This window comes from Neocloeon triangulifer, unplaced genomic scaffold, assembly GCF_031216515.1.
Source record: "Neocloeon triangulifer isolate White Clay Creek 2 clone unplaced genomic scaffold, ASM3121651v1 ptg000012l, whole genome shotgun sequence".
NCBI classification, from domain to species: domain Eukaryota; kingdom Metazoa; phylum Arthropoda; class Insecta; order Ephemeroptera; family Baetidae; genus Neocloeon; species Neocloeon triangulifer.
In genome coordinates, this window is record NW_026775554.1 from 3,058,640 (window position 1) to 3,074,945 (window position 16,306).

Sequence of the window (16,306 nt, forward strand, 5' to 3'; positions counted from 1 at the left end):
AAAAAATAAAACAGTTTTTTCTTATATTTTTCCTCGCTAATTGGCCCGAATTTGATTTCAGGTGTGCGCGCCTCGGTACGTCTATTACTCTTCCAACAAGGAACGTCGAGAACCAGTCGGCACTTGCTATGTGGCCCGCAACAGCTCCTCAAGTTTTGACGAATACTCGCCGTGCAGAACTGGTAAGTTGAGATTACAAGAGAAAAAATATTGTTATTTTCCGCGAGCGCCGGGCTCATTGCTGTCAATCACTGTAATTATGGCGAGAGCGAGCCCGCAAGCAAACGTCCGCCTGCTGCAAACAGCATTCGGTAATGGACCGCATCTCGAAGAGCTCTAATTTATTTTTAGAAAGACGCGCGTCAGTCTGAAACCAGATATATTACAATGAAGAAGAAAAAAGCGGGAAAATCAATAACAATAAAAAAATTTTAAAAAATTATTCCAATTAAATTATTTGGGATTTTTTGAAGGGACAACAAAGAAGCAATTAAATTAACTAGAAACTTGCACCTATTCAAGTTTTTTTTCTTTTCATCTTTATATTTTACGCCTTTGGTTAAATTATAAATTTATCATCTATTGGGCTGCTGACAGATACACATGCTACAGTTAAATGAATCAAATCCAGACTGGCGCTAAAAAATTAATTTTTTCTCTCCTCTCTTTGCGATTCAGCCGGGCCAAAAAGGTAGTGCGTAGAAACTTGCTCAGCCTCCGCATTGACCACTTCTTGCTCGGCTTGGTTATCATTCGCGCAGACAGCAGAAGTGCGTTGGCGTCGGCGTACGCATGCCGCTATAATAAATGTATTTTTGGGCGCGGATCCACCTAGCTATGCTTGAAACAGACTTCTAATTGACCTCGAATAATTTGCACCTGCCGCATAAAAGTGACGAATTTCCATGTTTACCCCACGGTGGATGCTGCAAAGTTTGTCTATGGCCCACCGGAAGTTGCACTCGTCACGCTATTTTGATAATTTTGGACCAATTTGTGAAAATCTGGCAGAAACAGATGGCTTTGAAATTTTGAATTCCTCCTCAAGCGAAACATAAAATGTATAACCTCTGACGCTATTCGAATGAACGTGTAAATTTACATTTTCCATTAGCACATTTTTTCAACATTTTTGCTGGCCAAATTTTTTCTCGGAGAGCAGGGATTTGATATTGAATAAAGCAGAGTAAAGGCCCATTTTTCCTCAACTAACAAGAGAAACCTAAGTTGAAAAAATCTTCATTTCTGATTAGATGAAGTTTTTCTTAGAAATTTTGTGTAGATCATAATGCAGAAAAAAGTTAATTTCTTGGAATTGCAAGTTTTATAATGTCTTCATCACCCAGCGGTATATATTTTGATTATTTGCTCCGTAGATGGTGTTGGAGTTATCATTTTTTTTTCTTTCTTAGCACTTGATGCTCACTGCTCTCCGCTCATTAATATAGTTGTCAGACTCTGCAAATAAGCAGCTCTTCTTGCAGCCTGTCGCGATAATGAGCGAAAACAAAGAACGACGCGGCTCCCTTCATCGCTAAAAAAGTGCAGGAAATTGCTGAAATAATTAATGCGCACTTCAATCTTTCTACACTTAAATCTTCATTATACCCGGCGAGAGATGATGGTGGTGATGATGATGATGATGATGCGCTAGCTGTCCTCGCCCATAAATGATAAAACAGAACAGGCAGAAGAGAGAGATCTCGAGTTTTTTTTCATCTCGCGCGGAATAACTTTATTAACAGAGAAGAGACGCTCTTCTCATTCCTTTTTTTTTAACATTTTAATAAAAATAAAATATACAATTAGCAACGCCCCTCGTCAGGCGTGTTTCAGATTCTGAACCCTTGATTGTGTCGGCCGAAAAAGGAAATTAGTTCAGATTTTAATTTCTTAATGTAATAAAGCGCGTCGGCGCGGACATCATAAAAAAAGCTCAACTATATGGGAGATGCAGTTCTTTTGGTCGTGCCGAGATAGCAGACAGTGCATGTGGGAGTTAAATTGATGCGGTTATTTCAACAGGGGGAGACGCCGGCCGAGAGTTGGTTTATATCCCTGCGCTGTTATATGCGTGGAGTAAAAGGCCCGTGGAGGTCACTCACTGCATTATTAGGTCAAAGGCATTAGTTTCCTGAATCGCTTGTTTACAGTGCACAAACATTAGAACCTATTATAGGGCAGGAGAGATGCGTGCCCTTTCATCGTTACAAAACGTAATAATGTGTATCAAATCATTATAAATGCAGGCAATTTATTATAGAAATCTATCATTTATAAAGCAACAAAGACAGTGCACATTTATACAGATTTTTTCTGCAAATTTATTTCTCTAAGATTTCAAAGCCGTTTGACATATAAAAATCCATTTTTTATTAAACAACTTTTTTGCTTAAAATTGCATAATATCAACATTATGATTGTGACGAAAACTGAACAAAAATAATATCAAATAATTAAAATATTAAAATTAAAAAATTATAATATACAACTTTATTATTCATTTAAAAAAGAAAACTAAATAAATTTCAAAAATTAATAACTGGTTCAACATTTAAATTGTTTATGCTTAGCAAATTTTATATTTAACACATCTCATAATTCTTTCTTTATCTCCACAGTATCTGATCTGAATGTGGTTCTTGTTGTTTTCCCCTTCGAAATAAAAAGCGGTTTTAAGAAGCAAAAATTATTCAGTGGGTGGTTAATAAGCCAATCCTGTATTCCATCCAGACCAATCTGATAAGAGGCGTGTGTGCCGAGTTTGTTTGAAGACAAGTTGTTTGTTATTATTCCAGCACATCTGTTTCACGTTTTTTCTTCTTACGGCTGCCGTTCTGCTGCGGGGTGCAGTTCCACAAAACCAGCAGCGCGCACGTTTCATTTTTTAAGGGTGTACCTGCGGGTCAGAAGCCATTTGGAGAGGAAAATGCCTAGCTCTCTCTCTCCGCACAGGCAGGCGCTCCCATTAAACAGGAAGTCTTTTAATACACCCAGCATGCTGCATTAAATTTGTCAGCCTCTCGCTATGGCCAGCTTTTTTCACCGACGCCACACATGGTTCCTGAAAAAATCTGCTTTGGATTAATGGAAAAATTCGTCACGTGCACCTTCTGCGAGCCATGGCAAGCAAATAGGCTTTCATCAAAGGCCACATGTGTGATGTATCGCGTCTCCTTTGAGGAAAAAATTGACCATGTACCATTCGATAGATGAGAGCAGAACATCCTCAATAAAACTCCTAGGGAGAGCAAATTATTTAATTCTTTAGATCAACAGAAAATCCAAAATGAAATGCTTCAAAATGCAAATCGCAGGCATTCAAAGGGCGAATATTTATTAAGGAAAAGTATTGCCTTGCAATAGAATAAAGAAACTTATAATTTGTATTTTGTTTGTGTGAAGCAGCTCGTCAAGAAATGATCTCCTAATTTATATATGTTATGTCGCACACCTATGGTGTTCTTTAATAAATTCATTCATAATTTGTATTGGAAAATATTATTATTTTTCAATGGTTTCAGTAAATTTTTAAGCTTACATTTTTAATATTTTATATTGAAAGTTATATTTTCAATATTGTATAGCTTTACAAAATGATTTGAATTAATTTTATTCTCTTTGCAGACCAGTGGGGTTACCACAGACAAGGATACTGTCAAGCTGGCTTTGGGGCTGACATTTCAAAGGTAAGACCAATGATTATTTTTATTTGCATATTTTTTTTTTGCAAAAAAATTAAATTTAATTGTAAACAAAATTATACTAATTGTAGAATGAAAGAGGAAATTTTGTTATGAATTTTATGACATATCTTTTTAAATGGAATAACTTAGAGAATTTTTTATTTTCTATTTACCTTATTCTCTTTAATTTTTTTCATGAAAGTTCAGTCGGTTAAATTTCTAATACGATTAAGCTGGAACACTTCACAATGCTAAGCATTTCATAGATTTATTTTCACTCAGAGTTAAAAAACAAACAAAACCGTTGAGAACCTCTGTGGACTTCGTTAATGCTCCTTATCAGGATATCCTCCACCACTGTTACTTGTTTATAAAACGCGCGCGCTCTCCTTTCTTTTCTCTGCGCGGCGCTTTATTGCCTTTTCTAGCCGCGTAGTTAATGGAATGGGCAGACACACCACACAGAGTCCTTTATAAATATATTCAGTGTAAACTTTTGATCATTCCAACCGTAAATTATTCTCTCATCAAAAATCAATTAGAGTAGGAGCTGTTGCTTGAAGGTTTTTATGTCACATTTTATGCAGGATCTTTGTTTGAAAATGTTCTGATTTCCTCCTAATGGACTTTTTAATGGATTATTATTCAGATCAAGCTGTCTCTTGGCTAAATTATTAGTTTCTCTGTTAATCAAAAGCTTAGCAAATTTAAAAAATACAAAAATGGCTCTCTTTACTCGTAATTTATTTATTTAAAAAATGCAGCTTTACAGTTTTGTTATAATGAATGCTTAAAATACTTTCGCACTTCTCTAATCATTTTTTCATTTCTTATATTCTTTTGTTTCAAACGTTTTTCAACGGTAGAACGCGTTTGCAAAATGCACAATAGGCGAAAGACGGTGCTGGTGCCTCAGGAGCCGTGCATCTTTTTCTCTCCCTGAATAGAAGATGCAGCGGCATTGTGTGCGCGGATAATAATAGAAAAGTTAATAACCCGTGGATAATGAAATTCCAATTTCCATTCTGGTCTCGATTCGGCATGAAATACCTGAGCGGACAAAAAATTAATTACAGACAGGAGAGGGCACCGGGTATTAAGTGACACAAACGGAATTTAATTAAAACCGACACCGCGCCACTGCTGCGGTGTCCATTTATTTTTATTATATTCCGCGCGATGAGAACAGGCGCAGAATGGAATTTTTCAGCCTTTTCCACTCTTGCCACGGTCCATTACGGCGCGAACTGGACAACAATGAGAGTCGCGCGCGCGGACATTAATTGAAAATTTCTCTTGGCAATTTGGGTGGCTTCTTTTCTGGAAGCACAATGCGATAAACAATCAGCGCGGCCGCGGTGATTGACAGCCGCAACAAGGCGCCATTCTCTGCGGCCTGCATATAATTTCCTTTGTGAGCCTCGGCCGGGAAGTCATGCTGCGAGATCGAGCGCCACTCAAGTTTGATTACTGCTCACGTATCTTTGGTGATTTCGACTTGCAAGAGGAACAACTAGGGGTTCCCTATTATTTCCTCCCTGATCTCCTTTGATTTTTTTGTATTCATTTTGAACTTGGCTTCCATTTAAATCTTTTTAATTCAGATAAAATTTAAAAAAATCTCATAAGGAAAGCTACTATAAAAATAAAAACATTCACGCGCACAAAAAAATTGATAAAATTTTGCAATAAAATTGCGTATTTATTTAATTAATGTTGTTAATTTGTTTGCATTGTTACATTACATTCAACTGGTCAATTGATTTAAAAAAAGCATTGCTGGACAAAACGGCACCACCACAAGCATGAATTTCGAAAAAGTTCTGAGATCAAAAAGACTATCCACCGCAGTGAGCATTAAAAATTTCAAAAATATTAAAATTATTAATAGTAAATTTAAATTTAAAGTACCAGCAGACCGCAGGTCGCCTTTGGGGTCAGTTGTCCTTTATTTTTTCATTTTTTCTTTGCAACGAGGTTCGCCCGGTTTCAATCTTTTAGTAAATTTAAATTTAAAAACAATCACATATCAAATGCTCAAGGTTTTCAGGTTTTAATTTTAAATAAATTATTTTATTTTTATTTTTTTTTCAATAATATTTTTATTGTAACAGAAAAAAATTAATTTGAATTTTTAAATAATTTTAAATTTTTTTTTATCTGAATTTTTAAGTCTCTTTTTAGGATGATATTTAATAACCAAAAAATTACATATAATAAAGTAACCACTGCTTTGCTTTCCAAAAGAATGATCGCGTGATTGATTTGCTGTAGCCATCTTGACGCTCTGAACTTTTCAATTTTATAATACAGCCATCAAATGCAAACCGAACAGCTCACGTTCTCGTGTCATTCGCGCTGCATGCGTTATGAGTATTATCAACTCGCTCACCGACACAATTCAGCAGCGGTGATGTATTATTAAGTTACTTGGCTCCGCTCCTGTCAGCTAATGGTGCAAAAGTCGTCGACAAGAATCAAAAGGAGCTGCTGCGTGTTATTTATTTAATAATACATAATGAAGATCAAGATTGGTTGTGCTTCGTCACTCCCTGCTCTTTTCAAAGCAATATTCAAAGTTATAGGCTTGATTATTATAGGAAAATTAAATAAATCATAAAAGGAAAATTTTTTTGAAACGTAATTTAAAATAAATCACCGAGAAGTAAGAAAGTTGCTGAGTTTGACAAATTACATTGATTTGCAATTTTAATTGGTGGCAGGAGTGGTCCAATGATGAATTGAGCTGTTTTCAAAAATACTTTCCCCACCTCATTCCATCTCTATTCTCCATCTTGAAAGTTGATTTGGAGAATCCAATTAAAATTCAGGCTGGCTCACGTTTCGCTGGACACATTAATCAATCGCGTTGCTGCCAATTTTACTGCGAATTTTCATGCAGGCCTCGTTTTCAAAGTGACCGGGCACGGAAATCAAAAGTTGTATAATAATTTGTCACACATATTCCACGTGCGCGGTTTGTTTAGCCCCAGATTATAATCTATGCTTGATTCTTCTAGCGCTCTCTGCTGGCAGGAAATGATAAAAATTCTTAGAACGTTCCGTGTGCAATAGAAAAACGAATAAAGAAGTGGTTGGAAGCAACTTCTTTTCCTCACAGATTTATGAGTATATTTCAAGCAACTGCACAGAGGCGATTCTTTTGAATAACGAAGGGCGTATATAAAAATTTATTCCTTGGCGTTGTGAGGCGACAATTCATCTGAAATGCAGAAATAAAATTTGCAACAATGAAACCTTCACAGACTGCCGTGCGATCAGAATATAAAATGTGCGCAAACGGACCAATATAAAGTTCAATTTTTTTCCAAGAGCTCGCCCAGAGAGGTTTGGTTCTATGAAATTATTCATGAGATAAAAATGCCTTCGTGCAATTTTTCCATGAAACGATTAGTCAGGCAGTGTAATTAAGTGACATAAAACGCCACCCGAGCAATAACAATTACATTCATATAATTTTATTGGACATATTCAAAGCTTTGACCATTCCGAGAGCGAAAATTTCAAAACGGTGCGTGCCGAAATATTTTTATTATTCGTCGGCGCAATTGACAGAAGACGAAATCATAGAAATTATGTACCATAAAAAAGGGGCAGCATCTCGCAGCAGGATGGAGGAGGAATTTGATACTTCAAAGTTTCAGCTCACGTCGGCCCAAGGAAAAAAACTAAAGGATATGAGCATAGGCAAGAGATGGCTTTTTATTTTCTGCTGCCTGCCGTGGAAGGCATATTTTGCTTTGGAAACACGTATCTTAGATTCCAACACCGTGATATCAACGGTCTTTTTTATGTACCGAAGTGGCCAGCGAGCTCTTCTGACGTACTTTTTTATCATCATCATTTTATGCTGCACATTGTAGAGAGCAGGGAATCTCGATTGCCGCGTCCGGTGGTCCTCTTTGTTCACGAGGAAAAAATGAATCGGGCGCCAATTCTCACCGTTTAAATTAGTCTCCATGCCAAATTGATAAAGATTAATCTGCTGCTCTTGGCACTGGTTGCAGGTGTGCAAAAGTATTGATGTGTAGATCAATCGGCGACAAAAAAATTCAGAAAAAATTCAATTTATAAATTGATATCAATTGTTATACTTCGCATTATCCTGGATTTTTATATATAATTAATTTATTAAAAACCACAAACTAGTTAAGTTTATATTAGTTAATAAAGCTTAAAAAATTACTAGAAAAAGTTGATAATAGTAATAAATTTATTTATTATTATCATTTTCTACAAAAAATTATAAAATTAGTTATTGTAAAACAAGTTTATAATTATTTTTAGGTTTTTTTTTTAAATTTAAGCTATTTTATTTTATTAAATTATTTTAAAAATTTAAACAATTTCCATTAAAAAATATTTTTTTATACGAAGTGCCTCTCTACTTCTTTAGTTGACTTAAATCTATATGAAGCTATATATTTTTACTATAACTTCATAGTTTTTATAAAGCCATTTCGCCTATTTTAAAGGCAATAAAACTAGAAAAACCTCAAGCTTGGTGGCTTCTTTGAACTGATTCATGTGAGCACCATTGGGCACTCAAAGGAATGCCATTGTGCAGATCTTCTGGCCCAGAGGAGCCCATTTATAACTTGCGCAAGAATGCTAGAACGGTGATTCATTAAGTAATGGAAATTTATCGCGCTTATCTCTGAAAATCGCCGCGTTGCTCCCGTGGCGGGCGCTCTCTTTGTTTTTATTGAAAAAGGTCAAAGTTTATGGCGGAGACAAGTCTGAAAAGCCGCAAATTTTATTGCCCCCTCACGGCCAGGCGCCGTTCCGTCATTTGCATAAAAGGAAAATCTTATATGTATTCTTTTGCTTTTAGTTTAATTCTTTTAAGGTAATGTACGCAAAAGCTTTTGTTCTTTACCAATTGTGTATTCGATGTTGCAGGACGGAAAACGACTGTTCATCGGGGCGCCTGGAAGCTATTATTGGCAAGGTAAGATAATCGAAATTGCGTGGTCATTTTCTTGTGATGCGGATTTTTTAGAGAGTCTTTTTGGTAGTTTATTTATGCATACATTTTTATTTTCTTTCTGTAAATACATCTCCCTTTTTAGTTTATTCAATTTTATTTTCTGCGAGTCGCGTTATTTTTTTCTCTCTATTTATTTTATTTTCACTTTAGTTTTGCGTGTGAGACTAATACTCTTAAATAAAAAGAGAAGCTGAAATTTGTCCTCGGACACGTGTGAAAGAGGAAAATCCATTTTGGGATTATAAACACCTAAATAATAATCCTCACGGGCAGGTCACAATGAAAGAGTGGCTAGGCGTGCTGCTGGAATAAAGACGGAGAAAACACAATGAAATAGCAGGGGGAGATAACTTTGGGGCACCAACGGCTTTTGGATTGTCACACCATCACTGTGATACCCGGACGCCTGTGAATATCTGCAGACAGTGTTGGGGATTATAATGGGCTGGCAGCCAGAAAAAGACGTGAAAAGGCCACAGACCACCAATGCTGTCTATTCTGTAGCCATTCTGTTGAAATGTTTTACAGAAAATTCATTTTAATTTTGCAAATTTTAAATCTTTCAAAATGGGGTTTTTAATTTGGTTACAGTAAATCTAATTTATCATATGAATTAATATAATTCTTTTTTTTATTATTTTTTAATTCCATACTAAATTTGTATTTTTTTTTTGTTCAACGCTCTTCCTTATTTCTTCGCGCATAGGCTGGAGAGCTCCAGATGCAACACATTTCCCATATCATTTGCACCCGACGACAATAAAGTCGCGGTGGCAATTGCCAACTAGAGCTCTATCTAAAAAGCGCTCAGACAAGGGTGATGTCAGCCAGGGCACAAAAAGAGCATTAATTTGTGCTCTTTCATCGGCGGGCCAACTCAATTCCGGGGTGCTCTGCTGATGGGAAAGAGAAGAGCAGAGAACTTTGTTTGAGCGCACTGAATTTTTTTCCTCTTCCAATACGTAGACGCTCCGGCAGACAGAGTGTTGATTGTATTAAAGAGGTCTCGTAATACGCGGCGGATGTAAGAGATCATTTATTTTGGCCGGCGCCACCTTTTTAATTCTTTCATTCTGCCAAACCCACCCACTCTGCTGCATTTATTCACGTTTCTCATTATTCGTTTCGCGCCGAACGCAGAGATAAAAGTAATACGTGCCGAGAAATTCGCGGCGTACTTTGGGAAATTAAAATCTCTGTTCTCGCCAGCAAGAAGGTGTGGCTCATTTATCGCTTTCGTGAACGAAATTTTGATCAATTCGCACCTTCTTGTTATGGCATCAAAATTAAAATGGAAGCCACTCCTTTTTTTAAATCAAGTAATTGAATTGCACACGCCTGCTGCTCAATTTAAATTTTCTCATAAATAATTCACTTAATAATAATAAATTATTTTTAGATAATTTATTGCATTAATATTCCTACACTGCCCCAAAATTTGGGTTTCCTCATCAATCATCAGCTTTAATAATGGTTTTTTAGTAAATAAATTTATATAAAATGGTTTATAATAAAAACACGCCAAAACTGCCCGATTATAAATATAGATATTAAAACTTTAAAGAACTTGTGAATGAAATTAAAAATTAATCTGTGTAAAAATGCTACGTTTGGTTTGGAAAGTCTCAGACAGTTCAAGATACGCATCACATCGAGCGAGGGGTCGATCGTCTTAAAAGTTAGGAGTGCCGAACCGCAGAAGCTTGTTCGATAGTTTGTTGCTAGCTGTGTATTAAAATGTGGTTTTCTCTTGGCAATGTCAATTTCAGGACAAATGTATTCAATTAGCGGAGAACGGCCTGAATTACTGCCGCCACCACGATCGGCGATTCTGGCATCAGGTAAAACACCAATCAATAACCAACCAAAATCAACCAACACACAATCACAAACGGAAAAGGGAAGATGGACACGAGACATCTCTTAACCTACAAAAAACTAATCTCAAACTCTTTCCAGAAAGTGCAGTCCTTGTTTTTCAAACACAAACATTTTTGTGCAGTTTTCATATTCGTCAACTTTTTGATATACCAAAACTTTTTTCGCGTTTTGTGCCGTTCTGTTCCACGTTTGTCGAACTCCTTGTCTCACCTATATATATTTTTAAAAAAAATAAGAGATACACCAGAAATATATTTTTTGGCACGGTTGAAACGTCCCAAAAGATCTGCGCCAACCATGACTCACAGGACTTTGTAGACGAGCGTGGCTAAAAAAATATCACTTCAGACTCAGAAAGCGCCAACCGTGTTTTTAAACACACACTTTTCAATTATCATTCATCAGCAGACATTAACCTTTGTCACTGTTGGATGACGACAAACAAAAGCAAATTTTTGTGATTTGCCTCTCGCAGCCCTTGTTATCGAATTAAAACAATTTTCCCGCGGACCGTTTTAATCGGTCATTTGCGCAATAAAACTAGCATCATTCAAACAATGATCAATTCATTCGCGTGTCGACCTACGCCGGTCTAATCAGAATAAATTGGCAATAAATTTGACGCATCCTCTGCGCAAACACGCACACGTATTTCAATTATCGGTCATTCGCTATAAATTACTCAACATCACTTTAAATTTATTTATACCAGCAACACACAAATTTCATAACTCTCCGGCCGGCCGGTGATAAATTTTATTTATATTCCGCAATCAATTCACTTCACAATGTAAACGACGGACAGCATATTTTATTGGATCGTCTCAAAACAATTGAGATGAAGAGCTTTAACATTTTATTTTATTCGCTCGCCCGACGACAACTTCCGCTCTCCCAACTTCTCGATTTTATCATACATTGCAAATTATTTTTACAAAGGGGACACATTTCAATGGATTGAGTCATTTGAATATTGATTTTGAGAGACGCCTATTATAAAATTGAGAAGAATAGTTTGGGAGGAGGGGTCTTTGTCGGCAGGAAGGTGAATCGATTATTAATGAATTAATTACTACTGAAGCGGGAGATAATCTCACTCAAGGACATTTGGGATCGGAAATTATTAAAAATCTGACATAATTGGGTTATATTAACTTGCTAGATCGATCAGTACCATTATCAACATTGGAACCAACAATTACAAAGGTGGCAGAGTTTTTAAAATAATTCATTTGATCATATTTTAATATTCCATGAATAGCTAATTTTAGACTTAAGGGTTTCTCGAAATTGCCCAAAGGTCACAGACATTTAACAGCTGCAATGAGGTAAATTGTGAGTGTAATGAATGCATCTCTCTTTAATTAACACTGCGGCAAGAGAGCGGAAAATTAGTCTGTGGTCGCTTCGATTTGGGTTTAGTCGGACCAAAACCTTTCGCCGACCACGTGAGCTGATGCACCAGAACGATTTTCATTTGAAATGATTGCGGTTCTGCGACAAATTTGCGTCAACCACGGCTAATTCGTCGCTCGTCTTGCCAGTAGATAGATTTGACATATTAATTTGTGGTTCTCGAATCCAAATACAGCTGGACAACATGTATGACAAAACATCACAACACATCGCCATTAGTAATATTGGCTCAAATATTATAATATATTGTCCTTTGTCTTGTATTCTTGGTGGTGACTCGTTATCTGTACATATAATGTTTTACTTGTGCTGAAATTTCATTATTAATCTTAATAAATTTCCAATCCTAATTATTCAGGTTTAATTACAATTGGCAACTAATTCTTCATAAATTAAAAATATATAATTATCAAAAACTTTTAATTGTGGCTGGTTTTTATTTGGAATTATTATAATTTCTCAGGTATGGCCTTCTCACAGAGTTTGTACACCAGACCTGACTTGAAAGCAACCAAGGAGGGAACGGCCACTGATGACGACAGTTATTTGGGCTATTCCGTTGTGGCCGGTGACTTTACCGGAGAGGGTCGTCAGGGGTGTGCAGTTGGCATGCCAAAAGGAGCGTCCCTGCTTGGAAAGGTAAAATTAGAGCAAAAAAGTAAATTTAAATTTTTTTCTCATTCAAATATAATTTGTTGGCTGATTGTAAGATGATAAATTATTAAATTTCATCCGCACTAACGGTGGTGGTTTTGTTTTTGTTTCTTCTCTTGCATCACCGGGCCAGTTTATTTTACCCACTGACTTTGCTGCCCGGCAGAATGAATTATGGACGGTAATTAGACTTGGCTTTGGCAGCCAACGGCTCTAGACGAGAAATACACACATATACAAAATTTCACACTAGAAAAAGGAATAAAAATAGCACGTGTTTTTGGCTCCTGGCCGGAAGTTGTGTTGTTTGTGTGGCTTCTTCTTTTTCTCTCTCTCCACTTTCAGTGGACTCGACGCGATCTGTGAGCCGAAAGGGCTATTCTCAGCAGTCTGCTCTGTTCCAGTGATATATCTGTCAATGTCCGGCGCTAAAATAAATAAAGATGCCCGCGCCGGACCCGATTTTTTCAGAGTCCTTGCGGGTTTCTGAGCAGCTGCACTGCATCCAACGCCGATTATGCAATTTATTGCCACTCGTTTCGCAGAACAATGAGAAAATAAACTTTTTTGTCGGGGTTTTGCTGATTTGGTCACGCGCCAAGTTTCATAATTTTCTACAAAGTTTTAACTGACACAAAGACAGTGTCGTCGCCAAGTCTGAAAAAAAATATTCCACACCCTGTTCTTTTTCAGCCTATATACATTTACAAATTCTGCAGAACAACATTTGTAAAAGTACCGTTCTTCGGCACTAAAAAATTCTTTTATTAAAAACTTGAAATTGCTAAAAAAAAAATATATAAAATTGTTTAATTTAATTTTTCCTATAGGTATTGCTTTACACCTGGGACCTGGTGAATACGCATAATGTGACTGGCACTCAACTGGGGTCCTACTTTGGCTACTCACTTTGCGCCACCGATCTGGACGGCGACGGTCTGCAAGATCTTGTTGTTGGCGCTCCTCTTTACACCGAGTTGGACAACAACGAGGGCAAATACGAAACAGGGCGAGTTTACATCTTCTACCAGGGCCGAGAGGTAAGAGAACTTTCAAATTTTCTATAGAAGGTCTCTCAAATGTTCATTCATCTCACAAAGGAGAAATTCGGCAAGATGGAAATTCGTGACGGAGAAAAGAGCAAATCGAGATTCGGTTTGTCTTTGGCTGGACTCGGTGATATCAATAAGGACGGGTTTGAAGGTTGGTCGAAACAGAAATTATATGTAAATGGAAAAAATATGTATTTTTAATTTTCTACAGATTTTGCTGTTGGCGCCCCTTACGATGGGCCCCATGAACATGGCGCCGTTTACATTTATCATGGCTCGGCGGAGGGTGTCCGAGAGAAATATTCACAGGTCAGATTTTTATTTTTAGCATGCTTTTCTCCTCTGACAGTTTTATTTTGTCTTTTTTAAAGAAAAGAATTGAATTGAATAAATTAAAAGTCTTAATTTCGCGCCCTGTGAGCAAAGCCCGCAGCTGTAAGTACATAGTTTTGCGCTTACTTTTAGTTAGCAGGCGTTCTTATAATTCCTTAATTCGTCTTTCCTTTTCCGCCCTAAAGCAGATTTATATGGGGAAATTTCCGCCCTGCTAATTTATGCAAACCGTCTTCTTGGCTACCAGTTTCACTGCCGCTCAGTGATATTTAGAACCAAAGGTCAGGCGTAAAATTTGCTCTGAACTTTACGACTATTAGGATTAGAACTCCAGCTAACTCTCTCGTCTTATTAGGCGCCCAACCAAAGACGTGCACCGGTCTACATTTCGGTACTACCGCAATAGCACCTCTTTGGCAAAGCTCGCCTCGTCCTCACTTATTGCCACTTCGAGAGCTTGCGGGCTTCAAGTGCAATTACACGATTTGCACGAAAAAAAAAAAAGTTTTACTTGTAAGAAAAAAGTCACTCGCCAGCTGAATGGAAATTTTCTTTCTGCGGCACTGGGGATTAGTCTATTTTTTGTGTGCTGCGGGGCGGGCGTTCTCATTTAAACGTAAAGTAGGCAGACCGCACTGCATGGAAATAACGCGGGTTGCGGCAAACTGTTTTTTACAGGCGCTCAGAGGAGCTGTTTATTGCTGCAGGCAACTTTATTTAAACGAGATTAAATTGATTTTAGGTTATTTTCGCTGAGGAAATCGGCCCGAACATTGCCACTTTTGGATTCTCTGTTTCTGGAGGATTTGACTTGGATGAAAATTTGTATTCGGATCTTCTCGTTGGAGCGTATGAATCAAGCACTGCTATCCATTTCCCGTAAGTTTATTTCAATTTAATTGATAAGAATGAATAGATAATTTATTTTAATTTTGAAGAATTACTTTTCTTCTGCGCAGATAGCAATGGAAAACAGTTATTTGCATTTCATTTCATAGCCTTTGTTGAGCTCAATATTATGTACATATTTGCTGAAGACAAATATTTGACGTTCTGTCTTTTTTTGCAGTTCGCGTCCCGTCGTCAACGTAGACGTAAAACTGACTTTTAGCTCAGAGGTCAAGCAAATTGCCTTGGACGATCTCAAATGTCGTCTGAGAGATGGCACAAAAGTGGCCTGTGTTGAAGTCACTGCCTGCTTTGAATACGGCGGCGTCACAGTTGAAAGGAGACTTGGTTAGTTTTTAATCATGAAATTAATTAATAAAAATAAAAAATTTGATCATTTTTCTTTTAAGATTTTGAGATTCAAGTCATCTTAGACGCCAAGAAACCCAAAAGTCCGCGGATGTTCTTTGTGGACGAAGAAGGCAGGAACTCGATCAATCAAACAATAAGACTGAACAACAAATCTCTGTTTTGCAGAACGTATCAAACATATATAAAGGTACGCCGTTGTGATTTTAAAGACGGTTTGATTAATTTCATTTATTGTTCAGCCCAATATTCGAGATAAGCTGTCGCCTATTGAGGCGGAGGTGCGTTATAGTCTGCTCAAATCACCCACCTCGTCAAACCAGTTGCTGCGGAGAGCGCAACGATCTCTGGAGCCGATTCTCGACATGAATGTGGGTCAAGTGCAAAAGGACACGATTAGCATTCAGAAGAATTGCGGTCCTGATAATGTTTGCGTCCCCGACCTGAAAATGGAAGCTTCCCCGTAAGTTTAAAAAGATATAAATAATTAATTTAAAAATTATATTAATAATAATATTTAAAAATAAAAAAAGCTCTTAATTGAAATGAATTTTTACTAATAATAAAAATGTTTCAATTTTTAGCAATGTTGGCGAGTACCTGCTGGGATCTGAAAAGCGTCTCGAGTTCAATGTGGAGGTGTTCAACAACGGCGAGGACTCGTTTGAATCTATGTTCTACCTGACCATCCCACCTGGTCTGAACTACATCAATATTGAGCGTTCCGGCGCCGATTCATCCGTAGCAGTTCAATGCTCCGCTCCATCGTCCGCCACAAACAACACCCTGCGCTGCGACATTGGAAATCCACTGCCGAGCAGAAAGCTGGTATTACAATCACCCTATAAATGCAATTAACCCTCAGCACGCTGATTTCCCAAGTTGATTCAATTGCGTGAAATAATGTTTACTATGAAATCAAAAACTCCAGCGGGATTTTGGTGGGACAAAATATTAAAATAAAAGCACTCTCATTGAATTTAAACATTAATTTTGCTACCGCAGCTCCTCTGCAA

The 16,306-nt window shown here is 37.2% G+C and overlaps 1 protein-coding gene across 2 annotated transcripts in view; it reads left to right on the plus strand.

Moving 5' to 3' along the window:
* LOC132198389 (integrin alpha-PS2) overlaps positions 1-16,306 on the plus strand; it is a 43,253-nt gene that overhangs the window by 15,189 nt on the left and 11,758 nt on the right. Inside the window, exons 4-16 of one of the 2 annotated variants that reach the window (XM_059622404.1) lie at positions 62-182; positions 3,628-3,689; positions 8,610-8,658; positions 10,467-10,538; positions 12,458-12,633; positions 13,479-13,688; positions 13,749-13,851; positions 13,912-14,009; positions 14,776-14,912; positions 15,103-15,269; positions 15,332-15,480; positions 15,533-15,753; positions 15,875-16,118. In XM_059622404.1, coding sequence (XP_059478387.1) covers positions 62-182; positions 3,628-3,689; positions 8,610-8,658; positions 10,467-10,538; positions 12,458-12,633; positions 13,479-13,688; positions 13,749-13,851; positions 13,912-14,009; positions 14,776-14,912; positions 15,103-15,269; positions 15,332-15,480; positions 15,533-15,753; positions 15,875-16,118 — 1,809 coding nt within the window. The remainder of the gene's footprint in view (positions 1-61; positions 183-3,627; positions 3,690-8,609; positions 8,659-10,466; positions 10,539-12,457; positions 12,634-13,478; positions 13,689-13,748; positions 13,852-13,911; positions 14,010-14,775; positions 14,913-15,102; positions 15,270-15,331; positions 15,481-15,532; positions 15,754-15,874; positions 16,119-16,306) is intronic. The other variant, XM_059622405.1, reaches the window with a different exon arrangement.